Below are 24,214 nucleotides of genomic sequence, written 5' to 3' on the forward strand. Positions count from 1 at the left end.
TTCACCACTAATCCTCTGACCATAAAAGAGATCGCTCAATTGGCTGGGGAATACATCCCCTCCGCAGCAAGTCTGCTTTGAAATCGCCAGGTAAGAAAAGAGAGAGACTCCCCTGTCCCCCAGCTTATCAAAGTGCCTGCAGACGCATTGTTCGGATGGATGGGCAGCCTGATGCATCATTGCTGCCATCTGCTGCATTTTTTTAAATTCTCCCGTGGGACAAAGTTATTGAACGTGCTTGGATCCAGACTTGAAACTATGCCAAGTCACTCCTCTCTGGAGCATTCCCTGGAACCACATACGGGGAAAGGGGGAGGGAGTTACTTAGAATAGTTGTTTTTAAGAAATGCCATGAGCAAACAATTCAACTGTTTTTAATGTCAGCATAAAGGCACAGTAATACTTGCAGAGTTTACAACTATTCAGAAAACACCTTTATCAGGTAAATAAATAGCAAGATTTTTTTCCCCCTGTGATTTAGCCATTACTAACTATGTGCTTTCTGGTGAGGAACTGAGTGCCCTTAAGAGACGGACCAGGGCAAAGTCCACTCTTTCACTGCCTTAACAAGCACTTCTGCTATCAACTAATGGCGAGAAAATGGGTGAAGCAGTTCAGGCAAGCAGAAACTTCTTCCAGTTTTCCCATACCCTTCTCCTTTTGTGCAAATGCACATTTTGTACTCGTTTCTTTGGTTTTATCCAAGAGTTCCAGGGATTATTTCTATTTTTAAGCACCCATGGTGAACATTAAGTCACATTTCTCAATGCTGTTTATTGTGTGATCACTGTTAAAACAAAAAACAAACAAACAAACCAAACAAACCCAAACAAACCAAACCCAACAAAAACAAGAAAACCCCACACCACACAATATAAATTTAAGGAGAAAATGCCATACTGTTGTTATGCTACATCACCTGAGGTTGGTTGTTTAACTTCCAAGACTCAGTAAGTCTGAAAAGCTCAGCTAAACACTGCCACCTGACTTGAAAAGCACTTCAAAAGAATTTGTGCTCTGCCACTTCAGAGCCCAGCTCAGCTGTGGAGTGTTTGGGTTTTTTTTTGGCTCTCATATTTCTCACCTACTCAAAGCCTAAATAGTTTTTCCCTCTCCATGAAACAAAACTGCTCTAAAGCAGCACTTTTATAACTTAAACAATTTTTAAAAAATAAGTATTTTAGTCCTATGTTCTGCACACACCTGCTCAAAAGGCAAGTGGTCAATATGCTTAACAGGATTATATCTCTCTATCTACTTGCATTTCTACATGTACCTATTCCTTGCAGAGGGATAAGGGTTCATCCCATATATAGTCTTGGCTATTTTTCTTGTGCTTAGAACCAACGATATGACTGAGCTTGTATTTACAGTACCTATATGCATTGACAAAACTCAGCACACCACATCAGTTTGAAAACCCATTAACAGAAGCCCATGACAGCACCTGATAATTATTCAACTAGGGAGAGAATGGGTGACTCTATCACAGACAGCAAGTTTAAACGGCCCCATGGCAATATCCTTCGCTGGAACATACCAACATTTGCAGAACCTTTTGCCACTTGATGACAAGAATCCCTTCTAAAGTGAATCTCAAATTTCCTGATCGCGTCTTCAGTTCAGTCAATCAAGGTAAGAAAATCCTTTGGTCCTTGGGAAGTGCTCAGAGGCCACATATTCCAATGTGGGCACAGCAGAGGACAATTTTAGGATCAATGAGCAAGTGCCTTTAGCACTGAAAGGTTTGTTAAGTCCTGTCTGGCAGAGACAGGTCATCTAAACTACCTCCACCATGGGATTTGGGCTTTGGCCTCTTCCCTCAGAGAGTAACCTCAAATTTCTAGCAGCAAAGTGTTACTGACTGAAAAGGAATCAGACAAGTGAATCAAAAGGGACTTAAACACCGACTTTCCTGGGTACAGTATGAGAAGGGCTTTCTCAGAGTCATTGTCAATCAAGTTACAAAAAAAAAAATCAAATGACAGATGTAACGTGAATGACCAAGACTGCTTCTACGTTAAAAAAAACCCCACCAGCATATTTAACTCCCAAATTTATCAAAGCTAAGAATTTGCTAGTGTCCTCTAAATCACGTACCTCCAATTTGTAAGTGTAACCTATTAATAAGAAATTTAAGAGGATCCTGAAGCTGCCAACTGCCTTCAATCAACTTGTGTACAAAACTGCTGAAATACTGCTATTAAATACTACTAAAATCAGCCAAATTCAAGAGGAGCTGTTGTTGGAAATGAACTATACTAGACTTGCAATCAATCTATATTAGGCATTAAATCACATATAGTTTTATAGCTACTTCAAGGCAGAAGAAACTACTTGGCTCCCTCACCATGAGGTTAAGCCTTTGAAAACTGTTAGTAAACAAGTGATCTCTATCATTAATATAAGCAACCATGGAAAGAGATTTCTGAAGGGTTCCATCACATCAAAACTTTTGTTTTAATTCAGTCACTATTGACTATCTGTTCAACACTACTGAGCACAGAACATGTGTTTTGCTCCTGCCAAAGAAAACAGACTAATAGATACATTTTCCTAATTATTACTTTAATCAAAGATATAACAAAATTACTTTACATAATCACTTGAGAATTAAGACTAGCACACAGGGAGTTATTTTTCCAGGATCTACAGATGTATCAGAATTTCCAGTAGAAATTCTACAGCTTTCTTCCTGAAGTGCCACAAAAGCACTCAGACTAGGTTATCACCAGATCCCAGCAGAACAGCATAGCCAAAATAGATAGGAAATGTAATTCAAATTTATTTTAAGTCTATAAAAAATTAAAACCACTTAGAAATCTCCCTAGATACCATGGCAGTATGGCCCCATATCAAATACACACCGAAAGAGGGATCACCACAGACATAATCTACACCTTTTACAGTCTATCCTCCTCATCTCAAAATAATTAAGACACACTACGAAACAGCAGGTGATTTGCAGTTAATGTGAAGCATGTACTTGCTAAATGCAATCAGAATTGCATTTCGGAAATGCAATCCAGAAGTTTTTCCCCTTCCTACCACATTTTTGGAAAGATGAAAACATCTTCATGACTTTAGTTTGCTAACTTCTTCCTATACTCTCTGAAGTTTTTCTCAAAGTATAGCCTTGTTCCCAAAACTTGCAAGTCAAGTCCTGAAGCACTGGGAATATATACTCACACAAGCAGGCCATCATGGAAGGGATCATCTTGAAAACATCACTTTTAACAGCATATATAGACTATGATTGTCATACAGCAAAATGACCTTTTGATGCTGTGCATGTAAGAGTATGATTCTGGTATAACTTAAGCTTAATAAGCTACAGGTCTCACATTTTGGAATAAAATAGCAAAGGAAAAGCTTTAATCTCAAAATAAATAGTTATTTGAAATGCACCATTATAGCACTATGGATACATTCCAAGATAGCCAAATTGGCATTAGTCTCTTCTACTAAGGAAAAGAGCAGATTTTTCTGAATTTGAAATAAATGGTTACTCTTTCTCCAAATAAGTATTAAAGAACAGAAATAAAGATTTAGATCCAAGTTTACATGTAGCTTTATAAAAATTCCAGTGTGCTAAATTAAGAGAATTAGCATCAATGTGAAGACTGATCAAACCATCTTTGATACTAACACAGTGTACTGACAAATCTGCAAGAGCCTCTTACTCAAGCTTACACACTGGTTTCTTGAAATTAATACCTTGAGGGAAAAAAAAATAAAAATAAATCACAAAAGCTCGACTTTCAAAAGTATAGCACAAAAGTAGGTTCAACATTTTCCTTTTCTATCCAGACAAAACTCACACCTGAGAAAGGTAAAACAGAGCAGAAGAAAATCCAGAATACCAATTTAACGAAAGGAAAAAAAAAGAAGAGGGAAGAGGGAATCAGCTTGCTTAGCAAAGAAAATCACAAGCTTACAGTGTTTTTCAAAATACTCCTTAGTGCTTGCTGTAAGGTAAGTTGAAGCAGCAAGCACCTGCTGCTTAGCATAGCACAGACTACCCAGGAGAACATACACTGAAACCAAACCCTGCAAGATGTCCCAGGAGAAAACATTCCTCCCAATATACAGTTAATGATCAAAGATGAAAATACAATGTTATGACCAGAGCTTACACACAAATCAAGTATTCAGTCTTCTTCAAGACATATGTAATGTTTACTGCAACGTATATACACACAGTACTATCTGCTGTATGATCTGCCAAAAGCATCCCATAAAGCAACTTACTGGATTCTGCACAGAAGCAGCAGCATGGGCCATTTGGCAGAACTGACTGAGCAAAATTCCTGTTACAGAATGCAATTTCCTTCTTGTATGGGTTTGTACTTTTTTCAGTTAGATACATTCCAAGTACATTTCCTGTATTTTCGTCACATGTTAATGTGTGAACTAGAAATTAAGATTGGCAATTCAATTCCTGCACAGGCTAAAAAGCTCTGTATCCTAAATGAGTACAAACTGTTGTAATTCGCAGTTTATTTAAATTCCCTGTAGGGCTGAAGGGAAGTTCAGCTGAGGTTCCTACTCAGTATGGAGAATCAGCCACCTTCAATAGCTCTGTGCTAGCATTTTATGTTAAAATGCTGTCAGCCAACTGTCTTCTAAGTGTTCCAAGATACAATTTTGATTACAACATAATAAAAAAGATGTTTCATATAACATTTATACCAGGGAGTATGTATTTATAATACTTACTAGATGAGAACCGTCTTTAACTTCTTGTACTTGCTGCACCTGCGGTTCAGCCACAACTTTAGTGTCCTGATCAGAAGTCATGAGCTGTCTGCTTTTTGGCTGCTCAGAGAGAACTTTACTGGTCACCTTTGTAAGCTGCGGAAACAGGAAGACAAAAGATTCTGTAAGCGGTTGTTGGAAATTCTGGAGAACTCACAGCCGTTCCAGCCATGCTGGTTCAGACCAAAGGTCCAAAGAACCTCCGCACCACAGGGCCAGCGTTGGGCACTCAGGGAAAACGTTCTGGCTCAAGGGAAGGACGGAGCTCGGCTCCTGTCACCGGCTGAGCGGGAGTGCAGGTGAACACCTGCCACAGCACGGGCAGGGAAATTCCACTGGGAAAGTTTCACTTGACTCCCACCTTCATTATCCAGATTGGTTTTCAAACCATGACTTCTTCACACCACCTGGCAGACTTTACTTATTAAGTATCATTCAGTCACAAACCAACCTTTGTCTTCTACAACTACTCTGACAGTCACTTAATCTTCATAACGCAAATTTTAAGCAGCTGTTACAACAGTTCTGCCAGATCAGTAACACACAACAACTTGTTCTGCTCCATCATACTAAAATGTTATTTTATTTGATTAGGCAACTAGAAAATTTAGTACAGTTCAAAGTCTGACAGCGACTTTGCTTTGAAATTTGAGGCCATTATTTAATACTGTTGTTTTAAAAAACACCTAGTCTTAAAAGACAATCACCACACAGAAAAATCTCATTTAAAGCATGAAGTCTCAGCAAGTAAATATCGGTATGTAAAAATCGGGGTAATTTTTTAAATTTTTCTTTTCTAAAAGGACTATGAGCAAGTTGTACTATACTTTGAGTTACTTATTTGCTCAAAAATTCCAGTATTTCATCTGTAACAGTGTGTGAAGGAAATTTCTTGCCTTCAAAAGTTGGTGACACCAAACTTCAGGGTGAGGAAAAAAGAAAAAGTAAGTATTTGCAGCACATGGAAGCTACCAGTATGATCCCATACTTTAGCAGCGTGAGTTCCTTTTAGGGTATCTTGACTCCCAAAGACTGGAGTTTAAAAGTGTTTCTTTCAGACTGAGGCCTTATAGCCTTCCACAGAATCTCCTCTACACTAGATTTTGAAATGGACAAAACCAGAAATCTTTCATAACTTATTGAATACATCCCAAAATTTTCAAGTAAAAAAAAATGACATTCACCTATGAACTGATTCAAACATCCATATTATGAGATTACACAGAAGATACTTTGCATATACAGTTGAAGAAACAAATATACTGACATCCCCGACAGGATGAAATTTTCAGCTTAGATGAACAGTTGCTTATCACTTCATGCTATTGATGTCAAGTCAGCATGAAAAACACGTTTTTGAAAGAAACACATGCAATGTGTCACTGTTACATTCCCAGAAGTTTTTTTCCTAACCCCTTACCTCTAATCTTGGAATAGAAACTAAGTAAGGGAGAAATGACACTGACCAAAAAAACCCTCCCCAAACCCAAAAAAGCCACCACACACAAAAAACAAAACACCAAAACACAACAAAACCCCCCAAGCAAACAAAAACCCCCACAACAAAACAGAAAAACAAACACCACAAAACCATCACCACACATAGAAAGTAAAAAAATTATACTGTTCCTCGCATACAGTGTTACACACACATGAACACACACAGAGTCCACATGGCAGAAAGTGTGGAATTGATTCAGAATGTTTGTATTTTATAAAATAACCAAAAGCCATCCTTAGGATGAAAGCAATTTTTAAAAAGCAAGTATTAAATAGCTTGACTCTGGGTTGTCAAACCCGCACATGGGAAGCTGTGTGCACATTAACACTGCAGAAGGTGTCTAAGCTTTTTGGAGAATGCTTCTGATAATTATTCTTTAGAGAAATTGGTTTTAGCCTTTTAAAAGTTTGGATTAATACCCTTCTAAAAAGAGCACAGGACTTGTTATACATTTCGCGTTCTCTCTATGTAATCTTCACTGCTGTTCATACTAACCTTGAGCACAACATTATTCCAGATTTACAAACTAAAGTCTATTTTACAGAAAGACAAATGCGTTTCAGTCAATGATGTTATCTACTCAGCATTTTGATTCCCAAATCAACACCGAGGGACTTCTTTGCTTCCCTGTCACCTGCTTATCTCACACATTCCCACTCCCTTCTAGGATCAGTCTGTCCCCAGCCGTGCTGCAATCTCTTCCTTCCTCAGTTATGTAGCATTAGCACCAGTGCTGTGTAATTCTATGGATTGTAGGAGGAAAACAACTAAGATCATGTGAGTTCAGCAAGAGTAAAGTTCTACAACATATATGTCCTTTAAAGCATTTGCTGACTGGCCATCACGCACCACATATTCAGCTAAATCATTAATTTTGGCTGAGGACAAGTTGTTAGCCAACCTGATAGATAACATGACTGCAACGTGCACATTGCAGCTTGAAATTCCTTGGGCAAGGCACCAGCAATGAGAGCAGCACGTCATTCTACTGCTTTTCACAAGGCCTTTAGATGAGATTACACAAGATGCTTATCACAGGCTATGTCTAGATTGAAGCTCTAGGTAACCTTGTTTGGATTACTCAAACTAATATTCTCATTACCTACACGGATTTGTTGTAATCCACTCACCTCGTGAACTAATTATTTTTGTTTTAATAAATATACGGGTTTGGCATTGTTGTTAAGTTGCATTTTGATCATTAAGGACCAAATTGGCTCTCAAAACAAGTAAAATACTACTATAATCTGTTTAAGGAGAACATTCAACCTGTCTTCTAAGTTTCCACACTTCTAACAACAAACAACTATTGCCTTTCTGTTATCAGGTAAGCCATAGTGAAAGACCCCAAATGCAGGAGTTTCCTTCGCAATTTTCTTCACTTAGTACATCACACTGGTACAAGTCCACAGGATATCAAGTGCTCTGCTGCAAAACCTCATCTGTTGCAACATACTTCGAAATGACTTCATGTGCGGGGCTGTTCTGGAAAGCTAGTGCCATCAACTTTTCCAGCGCAGAGTTGCCACTTGCCAGTCTCTTCAAGGATGGAACTTGTGTAACAGGAGGATTCCACGACTACCACATCAAAGAATTCAGAGTTCATGGAAAAAGCCACATTACTTCAGAGAGAGAAACAATAAAGACCACAAGATGTTAAAGGCTCTTCACAGGATGTGTTTTAGCATGCTTTTCAGTAGTATTGATGTGTATCTTCACACACAAGTTTATTTAGAGGAACCACAATCAGTATCTCGTAGTGCTAGAAACTACAGATGAGGATCACAGTTTGGAAGACAGTTTATCCTCTTTTGAGAGTCAAATCAGCGAGTTAAATATGGCATTTTAGTGCAGCAATAAAAGATTATCATCCCATTGAAGAGTTAACTTGCTCACCACTTTAAAAGACACCACATTGCTGATTGGTAAGCCTTATCTTTGCATAAATACATGCTGCGGCAATAAGTAGGAGACATTCAAGAGAAAAAAATGCAAGCTGGCAGACCTGTTTGGGATAGAGACAGCCATACCTGTGGCAGAAGGCTGAGCTATCAGAAGCAGACTGCAATTTTTTTTCATTCAAATTGTAACAAAACAAAAACCACAAGACAGACCTTTGGAGTCACACAATCTCTTCAGTAAGATTTTATTTCTAGTCTATAGCAAGCAGATTTACAAAAAAAAAAAAATCCATGTCTTCCACAAATTACATCTATAGAATGGCCTGCCTTCATGACTCAATTTAGAAGTACACAATTATAAATTTCTAATATTATAATCTCAATTTTGTAAATACATATAGTAAATCTTTATTTTTCCTTCTTGCTCGCCATTTGGTCATGACAGAGTAATTAGTCAGGTTGAACAACTTCAGATATTATGTCAAGAGTGAAGTTACTCTCAAGACATGCAAATAGTTATTTCCAGAACTACCTGATGCAAGGGACACTGCACATATTTTACAGAAGCTTATTAAAAGCAGATTGAACTTGATTTGTAAGTAGGCATGACACTTATCCCCCAGAAGTTTAAAATACAGGTAAAAACATGTTTCTTTAGAAACCGTGCAGCATTCAAACATGAAGTCCTTACTATCCCCAAAACTATAACACATGGCTCAGCCCACTAAATTAGTAATTGCCACAGGAAGGGGAAGAGTCATTTTCTCATTAGAACGAGGACAACGTGGGCAGCAATTCTTTCCTCGTACCTGTACAGATCTGTCCTTGTGGGCACTTGGCCAGCAGTGCTTCATCTGAGGAATTACAAGAATATTTTGGGGACCGACTGAGACCACCTGGCCGAGCAACACAGGCAGCAGGTATTTCAGCCTACTGGTGTTCTTCTGCAACTTCCACAACCATCTTCACAAATAAAAAAAATTGTTGGTTGTTGTTTTCTTTAAAAAAGAAGTTGACAACATGGCTCTTTATTAGCAAATATTTTCAAATGCATCTCATTATGAGAATTCCATCATTACCAGATACAACCCAGCAATGTCCATGGGATGAGCACACAGATAAGTGCACACAATCATACTTGTCTGGGTGCCAAGCTGGGCAGAGCTGGGACCATTCTCATCCAAAAGCCACACATGTGCTTTATTGTGGTGCCTACGCAAGGGTAACCTTTACACTGCATTTTAGTTCAGGTATCTTCTAGTACTGGCAGAGTTAACATTCAACCATCTGAATGTATTTATGTACACACTGCATCCACATACCCCACAACCTTGCAAACAGCTGGGAAGAGACATCTACTTGATTGTCACACAGACAACAAAAACCACGACTGCCCCACCAGCCCCCTTAAACCTCCCTCGAGTGTACCCCCCAATCCTCCCACCTCTGCTTTCATTACACAGTCTCTAATTTTTCTAATTCATATTCAAAGCGTGCTTTTATGCAGTCTATTTTGCTGTCTAGAGTTACAAGATTATGAGTAGCAGCATGTGTTCTCTCAATCAAACCAGTCAGATCTGTTATTTAAAAACATGCAAAACCCCAAACAATGCTCTAGGGCTGAGATCTTGCCTGCCAACTTTCAGCCCAGAGTAATCAGCCCTTAAAAAGAGATTTACAAATGCAAGTGCTGACAACTAACTTCCACACTGCAAACAGCAACACCATAAAACAAAAATGCTTACTAGAATAAAAGATCTTTTCATTGCTCTTCCAGCAAGCACAAACAAAAATAGATGCGAGTCGGGCTTTGTGCAGAACTCTTCCTAGCAAACATTTTAGAAACTTTAAACACAGATTAAGACAAACTTTTCACATGGCTAATACAGAAATACACTTCCAGTAACATGGCAAAGCCTGAAATGTTTTCAAAACAGAGGTTCACTGCTTAACTTAAGCTTCACAACAAACTTCCAGTTGCAGGCCAGAAACTCTTTGTGCTCTCCAAGATAACATACTTTCTCACCGTCTTTCATGCCCTTATGTATTCGTGAGGACCACAACACCACAGCAGAAGTAATCAGAGCTACCACTGGCTTCAGCTTTGAAGAGTTCTCATCTGCTGAATACATCACATACTTGATATGAGAAATAACAGATGCCTCTTCCAAAACTATGCTATTCATTCAACACACCAACTCCTGTCTAAATGAAGTTCACCTTTATTACTTTTACAAGTGTTTTGAATACCCAAAGCATATGTAATATGTCAAGAATTAATCATGTTCTCAGTCCAGGTAAAGCTGCTAACTCAGATGCAGGAGAGTTAAGCTTATAGAGCATCATCAAGAAAAATTACAAATCCTGATCCTGAAAGGCTGCAAATTTCCCTCTGTCTTAGCATTATGAGCACTGATACAAACTGGAGCTTGCAATTTCAATCAAATGGCTATTTCAGAATACTTTCAAGAAAATATTTCAGCTGTTCATCTAAAAGTTGAACCATCATCCCGCTGCATAGGGCCCATGTTACCATTCTGTAGATGAATAACCCTACAAAGCTGTATCATTCTGATACAGAAAGCCTGTGAAAGAATTCAGGGGTTTCCATCTTTCCTTTCAATGCAGGAAATCATTCTCATTACACAGCAGATGTGACAGGAAATCTGTCATTCAAAGGACGACATTATTTAAAAGAAAATATACTGTGAAGTGGTTACATTACCACAGTGGACAAAATAGCTGCAAACAAAATATCTAACAACCCCAAAAAGCACATCTGTCAGTGGCAATCTCTGCAATCATCATTGTGCATACATCAGTTGTAAACTCTGTATTACACAACAGCAACTGAAAAGCCAACATGACAAATAGTCACCATGTGTGTACATAAGTTCAATATTGAATATAGCAGTATTTCAAAAATCATCACAAGGCTCCGAATTTGTTTAGCTGCCAATTAGCTAAACATTTGGGCAAAAAGTTGAGAATTTCACCTCTCGAGCTTCGCCTGACACGGACATTTATCCAAGTCTGACAGCTGAAGGTTTCAAAATGTACATGCACCCAGTGTATGTGTCAGCATGGTGGCTGGTAAGTCAGATTGAGAAACTCGAGATTTGTTTCAGTTTTCCTTCCTCCAAAAAAACTACTTATTGCCTGGGAATCCCCCCTGGCAGCACCCAGAACAATGCAACTTTTTAGTTCTTAAAGAGGAACATGGACACAAGCACATGGAGTGAATCTGTAACTGGATACGTGGCAGGTGTTAAGGCATTAAAAAACCCACATAGCAACTGGGTGTTAGCAAGAAATGCACTATGACAGAAGACCACCTAAACCTTAATGCTGTATGTTTTCAACATTCTGCAATACATAACACCAGCTCAAATGGTTTAGAGCTGCTGCTGCATCTACTTCACAAGGTTTTTTTTTTTAAAAAAAATCTTCTGTTCTTTATAAGGTTGATAGCATCCAAAACTGTTCAGCAATTTATTAATTATCTCTTCAAACATTCTCTAAGAATGGCTGAGATTAAGAGAAACAGCAAACCTTGCTGTTTCAACAGAACGCTGCATTTTCTTATTTAATGAAACATTTCTGCACTAGGGTTTCACAAGCAATTTGCAACTCCATTTATGGAGCTTTCCAGCTCACACACAAACACACATGATGGAACCACACACCAGAACTGATTACTCCGCAAGTCTAGAAATTCAGATCGTTAAGAGTAATTAGTTGTCCAAGAGACACCAAGCAATAAGTTAGTAAACAAAGGTGGTAAAATACCACGGAAACCTGATAGTGGTAAATAAGCACTCGGTACAGAGGTATACGAAAAAGTCTTTTGGTCAAGAGCAAGAAAAATGGGAAGGGCATAAAGTTACATCCTTATTCACTCACCCAATCTCAAACAACAGGAAAAGAAAGATCTTGATAGTACACAGAAGACAACAGGATGACTCCTACCAACCAATAATCCTGATTATCTTTAAGTCCAGCCTTTTAAGCATTGTATTTTAAATATATATGCTTAAAATAAAAGGAAATCTTTTCACTATACAGAAAGGTCTCTCATAGAATTTCCACAGTCCTCTTGCACACCAAGACGACAAGTTTTACACACAGGTACTATCTGATGCACACTGAAACATCATTCAAGAAACAGACTAAGCCTGTGGATCACATCCTCCTCAGTGATGCAATGCACCAGATGTTTAACAGCATATAAGCTAAAAAAATCATACCATTAATGAATGCCAGGAGTGCCTACCGAGACAGGAATAACCCAGTGGGAAGAAATTTTTGTGCTTGATAAGAGTATCATGTGCCTTGAAGACAAGTGTGATTGTGTCATGAGCAGTTTGCTTACAGCTTGTTCCCAGCTTTCAAACCTGAAGCAGCGCTCTCCTGACTGCAGGCTGAAGCACATAGCATTAAGAAACCCAACTCATTAATTAACAGGGGTTGTTCCATGTAGCACATCCATGACAAAGCCACAAGCTTGTTTTCCTCACTCTAAGAGGACTAATAGCACACACCCTGCAGGTTATCCATAAAGATGCATATTTAATTTCTTTTATAACTATCACGACAGATAAAATATTCTTTCATCAGATGATGATTTCAAAAAGTACCAAACTGTTAATTAAAATCAACCATTTGTGCATTATCTAAACAAGCCATCAAATGGCAGAGTTATTTAAAGTTGTCAGCAGCGCAGCCAAACCAGGACAATCCTGAGATGAAAGGTGAAATGCTACCTTAACATATAGCATCTATGACCATAATTCTCCACAGCCCCATACTCTCTTGAAAAGTTGTTTTATCTAGTTGAATGTAGAACCACAAATTCTACATTCATTACCAAGGCATACAAAAGACAGAAAGCATCTCACACCGGAGGAAAAAGGTCTCTTCTCAGGAAAGAGATTAGGAATTTGCCACTCAAGTACATTGGGCAAGTACCTCAAAGTATGATGATTTTGCACTAAAATAATCCAACATTTGCTCTCAGTTAAGATCATAAGCATTCAACCTCATCCCTACCTCCCAGCCCAGGTGTGTATTTTTCCAGGACAGAAAACATCACCAGCAAGGACAGAATCGGAATAAAGTGTGACACACTTTACTTCTGGGACCACCAGAAGAGCAGTAGAGGAGAGAGGACCCAAGTTGAACAACTGATGCCATTAATCTTCTTTCTTGTTCTCTTGGAAACCAGCAGCAGCAGATCAGTGCCAACCCAGCACTGCGGTTCTCCGTGAAACTCAACAGGTCAAGTCCATGTCACTCTGCTGCTATCACTTGTGCCTACAAAGCATGACAAGTAGCTCCTACTGCAAAAGAGAGAAGGAAATAAAGACAACAGTAACAGACTTACAGGACTTTCACGAGAGAAATCCCAGCAGAATGCCTGTACTGATTCAAAGAGTGAAAGAACAGGTCAACGCAAACCACCGCTCCTTCACATTGAAAACAGAGCACCAGTCAAGGCTGGACACAGGGCAACCAGGTGTCCAAGTATCTACAGAAGGACAAGCTTCAAGTCCCAGACCTCACACCCTGCACAGCACTGCACACCTGCCTCTGCTTCCAGGCTGTGTAATAGAGGCTACAGATGTTAAATGTGCCCAGCTGCAGAGGGGGACCAACTTTGCACATAATCCTCTAAAACAGCCAGCCTAAGTAATGGCCAAGTATTAAAAAAAAAAGTTTTGCCTACTATGTTTTAACAAACTGTAGAACGTGATGGAAGCTCGCTCCTTCTGCAAGACTTTTTTAAATTAATCACTTTAAAAAAACTGAGTACAGGCATATACTATACTAACCCTCTGCTCACATTAATTTCTTGTAACACTTCCATCCACCTGCATTTACCTGTTACACTTGACTAAGCTACAAGGCAACAGTCTCTGCTTGCACAGTGTCCAGTGTAGTGGGATTCTGATCTGCAAATACAAATCAAAGCTGAGGTAATACAGATAAAAGTGCTGGCATTTTTACTAATATACGTAATTTTAACTGCTAAAATTGTCTACAAACTACACAAATATTAACTCTAGACACTTTAGTGTGATATTTTATAGGCTAATTGAATTATTCTCTGAAAGTCAAAGCTTATCAATAACTTCAGATATCTTTATACCTACAAATTAGTTGGGAGACTATTCTAGGCTTTTAATGTAATACCAATATTTAATGTCAAATACTGTTCACTGATGCGTAAGTTAATTTTTTACCAAATGCAAACATTAAGAATTCACTACAAAAATCCATTTCAGAAGTTTAGCACCATCAAATGCATAACTTACATAATTCATCAACAGCTCTCATCATCCATATTGCTTGTCTGCACTGACCACAGGAGTTAACAATTGCACAACACCTCTGTACACACAAAGCTAAAGACCAAGACACAATTGACTAAAAGCAGTAAACCGAATTGGAAGGAAAATTAAAGCTTGCCCTGAAGTGGATGGGGCAGGAGGTGATACTTATTAGTACTAATGACTATGGATTTCACAAAATATTGATCATTTCTGTACTATTTTTAAATATACATTTTCAGAACACTAGTTGGTAACTTAAACTCTGATTTATTTAAAATAAGGGAGACTTTTCAAAAGCTTCCACCTATCTTCAGCCTATATTACTTCTTCCCATAGCCAACCAAGACACCACATGAAGACATTAACATAGCCATCAGAAAAAGCCATGTGAAAAACTTCTCAGTAATTTTTTTCCTATAACTACAGTTTGTCCTTTTGACACACATCTTATTTCCAGCAGGTGAGTTTATTTTGGCACTCTGGATACTAAGTCTGTCTCATTTTATCACATCTTCCCTGAACTCATGCACACATGAGGAATTATTATGCAAGGATAATATCTTACATAATATATTTTCCTTGTTCCCCTTCCCTCCCCACATGGCTGGCTTGCTCCCATTTAACCAAGGGGTTCTTTGGGGTTTGCTTTTATTTAAAGCAGGGGTGTCAAACATTTTCACTGGGGGCCACATCAGCCTCACAGTTGCCTCCAAAGGGCCAAATGTCATTTTAGGACAGTTTAAATATAAGAGTAGTTACATTTATCCAGTCCTAAAATTATATTTGGCCCTGTAAAGGCAACTGCGAGGCTGATGCGGCCCCCAGCGAAAATGAGTTCGACACTGCTGCATTAAAGTATCCATTGAAGGGAAGTCAGAGATTAATCTTCCTATTGCACTGCTGAAGGAAGCAACAATTAAGTATGCTGAGAATTCACACAGAGAAGTGAAGTTTAAAGAAACTGTTGCACTGTCATCATATGAAGCGGTTTTCATTTTAAGACTAGAACTGATACCTGTCTTGGAGTGAAAACTAGAAAAGATACCGAACTTTGCTGGCTGATGGGCTCATCAGCATCTTAGCATGCCAGTCCTTCGGCAAACAGACCTGTCACTTTATAAATTATGTTTATTTCACAAGACAACTGCAAGTTCTACAATATTTTACTAGCTGCTTCAAGTTTTTAAAGCTAGTGATGGCCTATTTGGCCTTTCCCAGTTCTTCAAAGAAACACCAAGTCTTCAAAAGACAATGCATGACAAAGTACCAGCAGCTTTAGCACTTGCTTAGAGGAACAAGTTAAAGTTTGTGCATGAAAAGCTTGAGTTTAGCAATGCTGGGAAAAACAACTTCCTTGTTTCAATTACTGAATGTTCCTCCTTCCGATTTACCAGTACCATCTGGAAGTTTTCTGCACACTCCCCTCCTCGCTAACCAGAACAAGGCCAATGCACACCGATGATGCTGCCTGGGACTCCAGGCAGTACGGTTCACAAAAGCCAAGGAAATAACTAACCCAGCTCTGCTGGCCAGAATTTTATGGACAACATCTTCTACAGAAAAATGCAGCAGAATAGAATGCAGTATTTTCTGATTAAAGACAAGACTAAAAGCATCATTTAAAGCTGTAAGGTTAATATTTAGGGCAGTTCTGAAGGTAAGGTTAGAAGTCTGACGTTCTTTAACAGGTCGTAATAGGCTTATCATCTTAGAATATTGCTGTTGTTTGGATCCCACGTTTCGAGACTGCAATCAAAGCTGTGCTTAAGCAAGAGGAGGTCAAAAACTGTATTAGGAACTTCTAGGACACTTTATTTTTAGTGCTTTGAATTATTCTTTAAGACACACACATCGCCAATTTGCTACATTATCAGACCACACAATAAGCACCTAATTCAGAGAAGCAGAAAGCTTACACCAAGGATATCAAATACAAACACAAGCAGAACTAGAATTCTGGGAAGATATGATGCAGACTAATGGGACAGCTGTTCAGTGCTGCTGGACAACATCTTCAGTCAGAACAGCTCTGAGACAAGTGAGGGAGAAAAGGCTCTACACCAATGTAAAGTCCAGGTGAGGGGCATGTGCAGAACCAAATAAGATGTTGATAATTACAGTGATAAATGAAAAAGTACAATGACAAGTGTCCTTCCAACACAAATGTATACCATAATCCTTCACTACACAAAGACTATATTACTATTGTTCTGCAAAACAGTCTAGGATGAACCTGAGGTTTCATTTTTGGTCTCTTTTTTTTCAGATGACTTGAAAAGCATACATTTGCCTAAAATACGTTATTTAAAGTTTTGAAACATGTTCAGGACCAAATCTAAAGTGAAATTAAACTTCTTACAGAAGAAGCATCATTTAACTTCAAGGTTTCGTAATAAGAAAAGGAAACTAATTTTTTTTGCCAATGATTATTTCATTAACCTCTTTGCCAAAAATAGACCTTAACCCAAATCATCCAGTCATTTTAGCATTACTTCCTCTTTTAAAAAAGCCACCATTACAAGATCCAGTGAAATCAGAAGCAACTCTTGCTTACTTTTAAAACACTATGAAAGACTATCACTTACAGGGTGCACATTTGTTCACAGAGCACCCCACCTTTTCAGAGTATCCCTGTAATCAAAAGTACTGGTAATTCAGGTTTTGACTTGCTGTTAAAGGATGGACTGTTCCAATATTTAAGCTTGGATTTAAGGACAGTAATTCTCCCTTGAAAGCCAAAGTAACTGGGCACAGACCCTCTTAAAAATTCTACTGATAGATAGAATCCAGGCAGATAAAATATACAATGTTAGTTAAGAAACAGAAGATTATAATAATAATAAAATAGATTATAAGTTAAGCTGCAACATGTTCATAAAAAAAAGGGTCCCCCTCCCTTCTTTATAAAACAAGCCTTTTAGACATCTATTGTCAAGAATTGGGCAACAAGCTTTAAACAGGAACAGGGACACAAATCCAAGATCTTGGAGACATGACAATGCTGGCAATGATATTTTGCCCAAATTGTTTGCCTTGCTGCTTTAAACAGCAACATGTTGACCATTTTCCATCTCTATCTGTCAGCCAGCAACAACATTGAATGGGAAAGAAACTCCGAGATAAGATTGTAAATTCTGCACATATACATAGCTATTTCATAAGCTTTGGTCCTCAGCACTTAAAGTAACCATGCCCCGATGCATTCTTCACTTTTGCTCTATTTTTCTAATTACTAGAACAAGAATCAGAAACCATAGGATACATGAAAACAGTTGAGCATAACCCTTCAGCACCAGGGTATGAAAAAGCAAACTACTCTGGACATTGGCCTGTTGATTCATCAGTTCCTTGTTTGATCAACAGTCAGACCCTGCTGTGGGGCACCTGCAACACCATCACAACCTGTGAAAATATGCTTATGGATACCAACACTGACCAAAACCATAAAGCTGCCAAGAGACTTCATTGTAAAGCTTCTGAAGCATTCCACTAAGTTTCCAGCAAGTGAGATTTACCAAATGGTTAAATATTTTTCTCCCCTCAACATAATTCCTATTTAACTAATATTTCGTTTCTCAAGATTCCCTGTCAGATCACTGGCATCCTATGATTACAAAATACTTGAAAATAGGCTGCAGAATGTTAGGTCTGCCAAGAAATGCAGAGAAACACTTCAATGGAATAAGAGAAATTTGCAGTTTTTAAAAGTAAGTTTGTAACTCCATTACTGTTACAGATGATAGTCTGCCTTACAAATACCATCAATAAACAATATTCATAATTGTTGCTTATTTCCAGAAGGTAGCAGGGAAGAGCCAGTATGAAGTTGAGGGAGAATTAATCTAAGCGAAGGGAAAATACTGTTCTGCTACTTGTGCAAGAAAACATAGGAAATCTAAAAGCAATATGCAGTGATACAGTATTTAGACTTGCAAAATGGCCAGTGTAAGCTTTAGACAAAATAACTATGTTTTACAACTACACCCAAAACTCAACATATTCCTGAGCAAGTCCCATGTGAACTACTGATGGCATCTGAAGGTGTAATTTCCCAAGTCTGTATTGCCAGTGTTTGCTGTTTTCAATACTGAAAGCAATACCATCATTTCAGGAAGGAGTCCCCAACAGATAAAGTGATTCTGGGTCTAATTGACCATAAGCTACCATGCCAGACAGACGTCTACATGTATCTATAGGCATCTCTGTTTCTATGAATCTACATGTGCAATGGTCCAGAACTAAAAGCTGTGTATAGCTACTACAACCTTAAAGCCACATACACAGAAGTGCAGCTACCTATGAACTCTAGATGGCCACAAGGGCAATCCAGAACAAACCTTCACTGTAGGACACACTCTCAGGGACACCGGCTCCTTACGTGCCAACAGCCTTATGCGAATAACAACAGAGCCGCTGGAAGTGCAGAGGCGGCAATCCATTCAGCTTATGAACGAATGATTCCTTTTGTATTACATCATTCAACAACCTATTAAGGAGCTGGACTGACAGGATCCAGAATATGCATAGCCCAGCCCTCCATGGTAAACGAGTGTTCGAAAAGATTAAGGCTCAAAGAAATTGGTGATTCATCAGGGCGTCAAAACAGCATTCCCCCAATTCTCTACAATGTTCGAAGCCAAGTAGCTAGCCACATATTAGTAACCCCGTCAGACTTCCAATTTTGGAGTTAATTGCTGTTCCTGAAACACATAGCCAGACACCAAATACCTGCAGCAGCACACATCACAGAATGAACACTACCATGGCCATCCTAATCGCACAATTATGCTGTATTACAGTCACACCTCATTTAAGTACTCCAGAGCACCTCTGTTGTCTGCAGGTATTACTGTGTGGCACCAGCTCCCTCACAGAGGGGAGGGCATCCCCCTTTAGAAAAGGTACATAACAGCAACACAGAAACATGAAAGACCAATGAAAAAAAAAAGATTATAAATCCTTGTCTCCATCACATCACCAAAACTTGAGAAATACCAGTTATGAACCAATTAATAGAATTTGTTTCTCTCTTGCGCTACTTTGGCTAGATTAAGTTAAATGAATGGGTGATACAGAAATCAACTTGTAGTCTCCCATTTCTAACAAGTTCCTCAAACTTCCTGGTTTTAGAGAAATTTTTATCATGAGCCAGTCAAAGCCAGCATCTCTTTAAGAAAAAGAAATAGACCATTAGAACAGCAATAGGTCTTCTTCAATTATCTAGTATTTACAACATCAAACTATTTTTACTAACCAGGTGAGATATCACCAGGTTTAATATTCAGATAAAGTGCTTCAGAGGTATTCTGTTTTCCTGCTTGACTCTTATGACACGCTAGCTTGCCTTGAGTTTAGCGCAGAGGAATTAATACATAGGAAAAGAAAAGAGAACTTCCCTAAGCATTAGCTTACAACTGTATTAACATTTTCAACTGGTACCTTTGATAAAGCATATTACCAGTTCAGGGGGGAAGAGGGTGTCTGTGTGTGTGCATGCTTTCTCCTTTTTGAGGTATCACATTAAACTAGAATTATTTCAAAGTTTGTTTTACATCACATTCTCTTCCTAATTTAATGGTTTATGTGGTGAGATCCACTTGTCTAGATCTTGTTTTATATAGACTAAAATGATAGTATTAGATTCAACATGCATATGCTTTGCTTTGGGAACAACATTGTTCAAATACCTTTCTGAGGCCTTTAGTACAGGAGTAGTTTTTACTCATCATCTACACAGTTCTCCACATACTATTGCCTCTTACAAAACTTCAGGGGGAGGAGTTAATTTTCTTCCTTACAACCTCCTATTTTGTAATCTCCTTCCTTTCCTGCTCCTACCTGTGTGCCCATTCTGAATGCAAATACAAGAGGCTGGCAACACTCAGGTTAATATCACTGACTACTGACAGGAATAAATGCAGCCAAAACCTGTTTTCCACAGTTTTATCTAAGAGTTACATAAACCTGTTGTCTAAAAATGTCATTTTGCTAGTAAATACTTAAAAGGACAGAATGCTATGTAAACCACATTTTTTACAACACTTACATCACACAACAGTTCCTCCTGTGTGCATGTACACACACACACAAAATCCCACTCCCAAAGCCTGATATCCTCCAGACTTGAAAATGTTTCTTTGCTTTATTCATCTGGTCTCTTTAGCCTTTTCCTCTGTGCCAGCAACAGCCCAGCCACAGCCTCCTCGCCACTGCGTTTGTCAGCTACCTCTGCAGCCACCTTTGCACCTTCCTTCACGGAGCATCTCCCAGACAAGAACACTCTTCTTCCAGAAGATCAATAAGGCCATTGCCCTTGACAAAACCTGCTCCATCCCACACAGGCACAAGAAAAGAAAAAGCGAGTGCTCTACGTGCCTATTTGTGTACCTTACCTGTTAATTTACGAGAATGTGAATGTCTGATTAATATATAGAGGCACCATGGAATTAAACATTAATAGCGTGAAGGGCCAAAAAGCCATCTAGTTTAAAAAAATTAAACTGATGAAACACATCCACACCTAATTACTTTGTTCTTTATAACTCCCTTCTTGCTACCTTTCAGCTGTCACTTTAGATTTGTCATGCACCATGGCCAGAAACATGCCTTTTCCGTGTCTAGCGTGTGCATTTTGTGAGGCAATGTAATAAATATTTAACAAAGAGTTTATATTACCATGCCAATTAAGCTCAACAACTGATTTAAAGCCAAAGTCACTGCCAGATATGAGACTTAATAAGAGACGCAGCAACACATCTCCACAGAACATGTAGATTAGACAAACCTAACTATTTATTTTGCATTTCAGGAAAATAAACAAAGTAGTTAATTTCACTCTAATCAAGTAAAATGTCAGAGCCAGAAATTGCCTACATGGCTACCGCATGTCTCAAAGAAATAAAACAACCTCCAAATCCCAAAGTCCCCACAGCTTCCTCCGGTTCCAGATCTTCCATCTTGCTGTGTACCGAAGCAGTTTTAAGTTCCAGCAATATACGTAAACAATATATATATATATGTACCTATCAGTCATCCATACCTTTCCATGTGTGTATTTGCATTAGAGTAAGCCATAAAAAGCAACCAAGGCAGAACACACTTGTTCTAACACTTTTATGTCCTTAAGGCAATTGTGTGTAAACACTTGAAAAAACACAAAATAATTATAAGGGAAAAAGCTCAATCTAACCCAGAACATTGTGTGCAATTAAAGGCCCAATTATATACCATGAAAATATACAATCACTTATTTAGGAACATCCAAAAGGTCAAATGTTTTCTATTAATTTATGCAAACCTTTTATTTCAGTTTCAATAAGGTTTGTTTTTTCTCAAAATGTAAGACCAATTAAACATAAGAGTAATTTTGGCTTCCATATAAATAGTATACGCATCTAAATGGCAACACCTAGAAGAATAAAGTTTCCTGTAGACATTTCATATAAAATACACACTGTCTTCTGTATATGCTTTATCAGGCCTCACTCTAGTTTTTCTCCTCCCTTTCACTTCTTACAAAATATAATATATTTTTTTTAATCAATGTTCTTCTAACAGCTAGAGCGATTAAGCTGACTAGCTTCATATCTCAAGAATTAACTTGAAGAAATGCTTACAAGTCAGCAGGAAATAAGTGAAAGTTCAACTGATAAAAACTTAACAGATCAGAATCAAAATCCTGGAGTTGTGAAATCCCAGCAAGTTTAAAAAAGAACACAACACGCTTTGACCTTTGAAAACTTATCCAATCCTTAAAAACCAGGTAAGTTTGACATGAAACTTAAACCACATGAAAAGGTAAAGCCTTTCCATAGCGATCCTGATGTAATACTTAAGAAAGATTCCTACTCCAATTCTACTAAATATTCAGACAGAGGCCCACAAAACTAGGGCAGAGACAAGACGCAGGATCGGAAGCCAGAATTCCCATGGTTTTACCCCAACCATGACCCAAGTTTAAACAGTGGTTTTGAAACCAGCTCTCTCTGTGGCCACAGGCAAGTCTTAACCACTTTGCCTCAATTCCCTTACCTGCAGAATAAAAATAATTATACTTATCTGCCACACAGGAATCTTTTACAACATTGTTTGGCAAGCACACATCGGTTTAAACTGTGGACAAAGCTACGTAGCAATTTGGAACATCTGCACAAACTGAAATTGAGAGTGAAAACAACTCGGCTGAAGCAGCCAGCGAAGGCCCAACGACAATAAAATCCTTCGGGCAAAACCCCGTTCGCACGGCGGCTGCTTTTGCGAGTCTGGCTGCCCAACCTGCGAGCGCAGCCGGTCCCCGCACCGGCCCTTCGCCTGCTGCGGACACGGACCCGCGCCCGCCCGCGCCCACCGGCTGCTGCTGCCCGCGCCCGCCCGGCGCTCCGGCCCGGCTGCCGGTCCCCCGCGCCGAGGGCACGACCGGGGGGCACCGCCGGGCCGGTGCTGCCCCCGCCCCGCTCTCCCTTCCCCCCGCCGACCGCACTCGCCACCCGCGGGGAGATCCTCGGCAACGCCGACCCGGCGCGGGGGGCAAAGCTCACCCGGCCGCTGTCCGGACACCGCTCGGGGCCGGGGCGGCCAGCGCTGCTCCGCGAGGCCGCAGTGCGGGAGCGGCCCCGGCGGCCCAGCCCGGCGACTCGCCCTACTCCCCCACCATGGAGGCCCCGAGCCGGGATCCCTCCTCCTCCCTCCTGCCGCTCCCCCGGGAACCGCCTCGGGTGGGAAGATGGCGGCTCCGGCCGCCTCCCCGGTGCGAGGGGGGTGGCGGAGCGGGCGGGCGTCTCCTGCCCTCCGGCTCCGCCATCGCCTCCCGCAGCGGGAGATGGGGGAGGGGAGCGGCCCGAGCGGGCGCCGCCGCCGGGAGGGCGCGGGCCCGGGCGGCCCCTCGCACTCACCTGTCACCGGCAGCCGCCGCCGCCCTCAGGCCGGGCCTCGACGGGGAAACGACGGGCGGGCAGGGGTGGGTCGGTCTCCGCCGGCGCCGGGGCCTCTCGCTCCTGCCGGCCTCTCCGCTACCGCCGGGGCCTCTCGCTGCGCCGCCGCCGCCGCCGCCGGGGCCTCGCCGCCGCCAGATGCCAGTAGGAGGAGAGCGGAGAGCGGGGCGGGGGCCGGGAGGAGGAGCAGGCGGCAGCAGCACAGCGGGGAGAGCGGCGCGGAGGAGCAGGAGGCGGCGGCGGCGGCTCCGGGGCCCGAAACGTCTCCGAGCCGAGACTCAACCACCCGCTCGCATGAGAGACCCGCTTCCGGCTCCCGGCGGAAGTCCCTCCTCCACCGGCGGAAGGGATTGGCCGGCGTCGCCGCGCGGAGCGGCGCGCTCGGCCGACACCAGCGCCCGCGGATTGGCGGAGGGGGCCCGCGCGCGGGGTGACGCGCGGCGGCACGTGACGAGCCTGACGTCACCCGCTCTGAATGAGCGCGCGGAGGCGGGCCGACACCGCCCGCCCAGCCGGGGCGGTTTATCTCCTCGCGCTCGCCGTAGCCCCGCCCAGAGGGCGGGGACTTCCCCGGCGGCTCCGCCCCCTCCCGGCGGCGCGCGGCGTTTCCCTCAGCGGCTCCTCCCGCTCCCAGCGCCCGGGCGCCCCGGCTTCTCCCGACCCCTCCCGGCCGGGCCGGCCCCGCCGTCGCCTCGGTCGCTTCCCCGGTGACGGGCAAGTGGCGCCTCCCGGCCCGGTGCGCGCCGTGTGGCTTGGGGCAGGGTCCGGCCTCCCCCAGGCGCCCTGACAGAC

The 24,214-nt window shown here is 41.0% G+C and overlaps 1 protein-coding gene across 1 annotated transcript in view; it reads right to left on the reverse strand.

Moving 5' to 3' along the window:
- Positions 1-23,728, reverse strand: part of LARP4B (La ribonucleoprotein 4B) — a 58,067-nt gene extending 34,339 nt beyond the window's left edge. Inside the window, exons 1-2 of the mRNA XM_065627826.1 lie at positions 23,384-23,728; positions 4,720-4,854 (exon numbers count right to left, since the gene is read on the reverse strand). Of these exons, the coding sequence (XP_065483898.1) occupies positions 4,720-4,800 (81 nt within the window). The 5' untranslated portion in view covers positions 4,801-4,854; positions 23,384-23,728. The remainder of the gene's footprint in view (positions 1-4,719; positions 4,855-23,383) is intronic.
- Between the last annotated feature and the right edge of the window lie 486 nt (positions 23,729-24,214).

Source organism: Caloenas nicobarica, chromosome 2 (assembly GCF_036013445.1).
Source record: "Caloenas nicobarica isolate bCalNic1 chromosome 2, bCalNic1.hap1, whole genome shotgun sequence".
Lineage (NCBI taxonomy): Eukaryota > Metazoa > Chordata > Aves > Columbiformes > Columbidae > Caloenas > Caloenas nicobarica.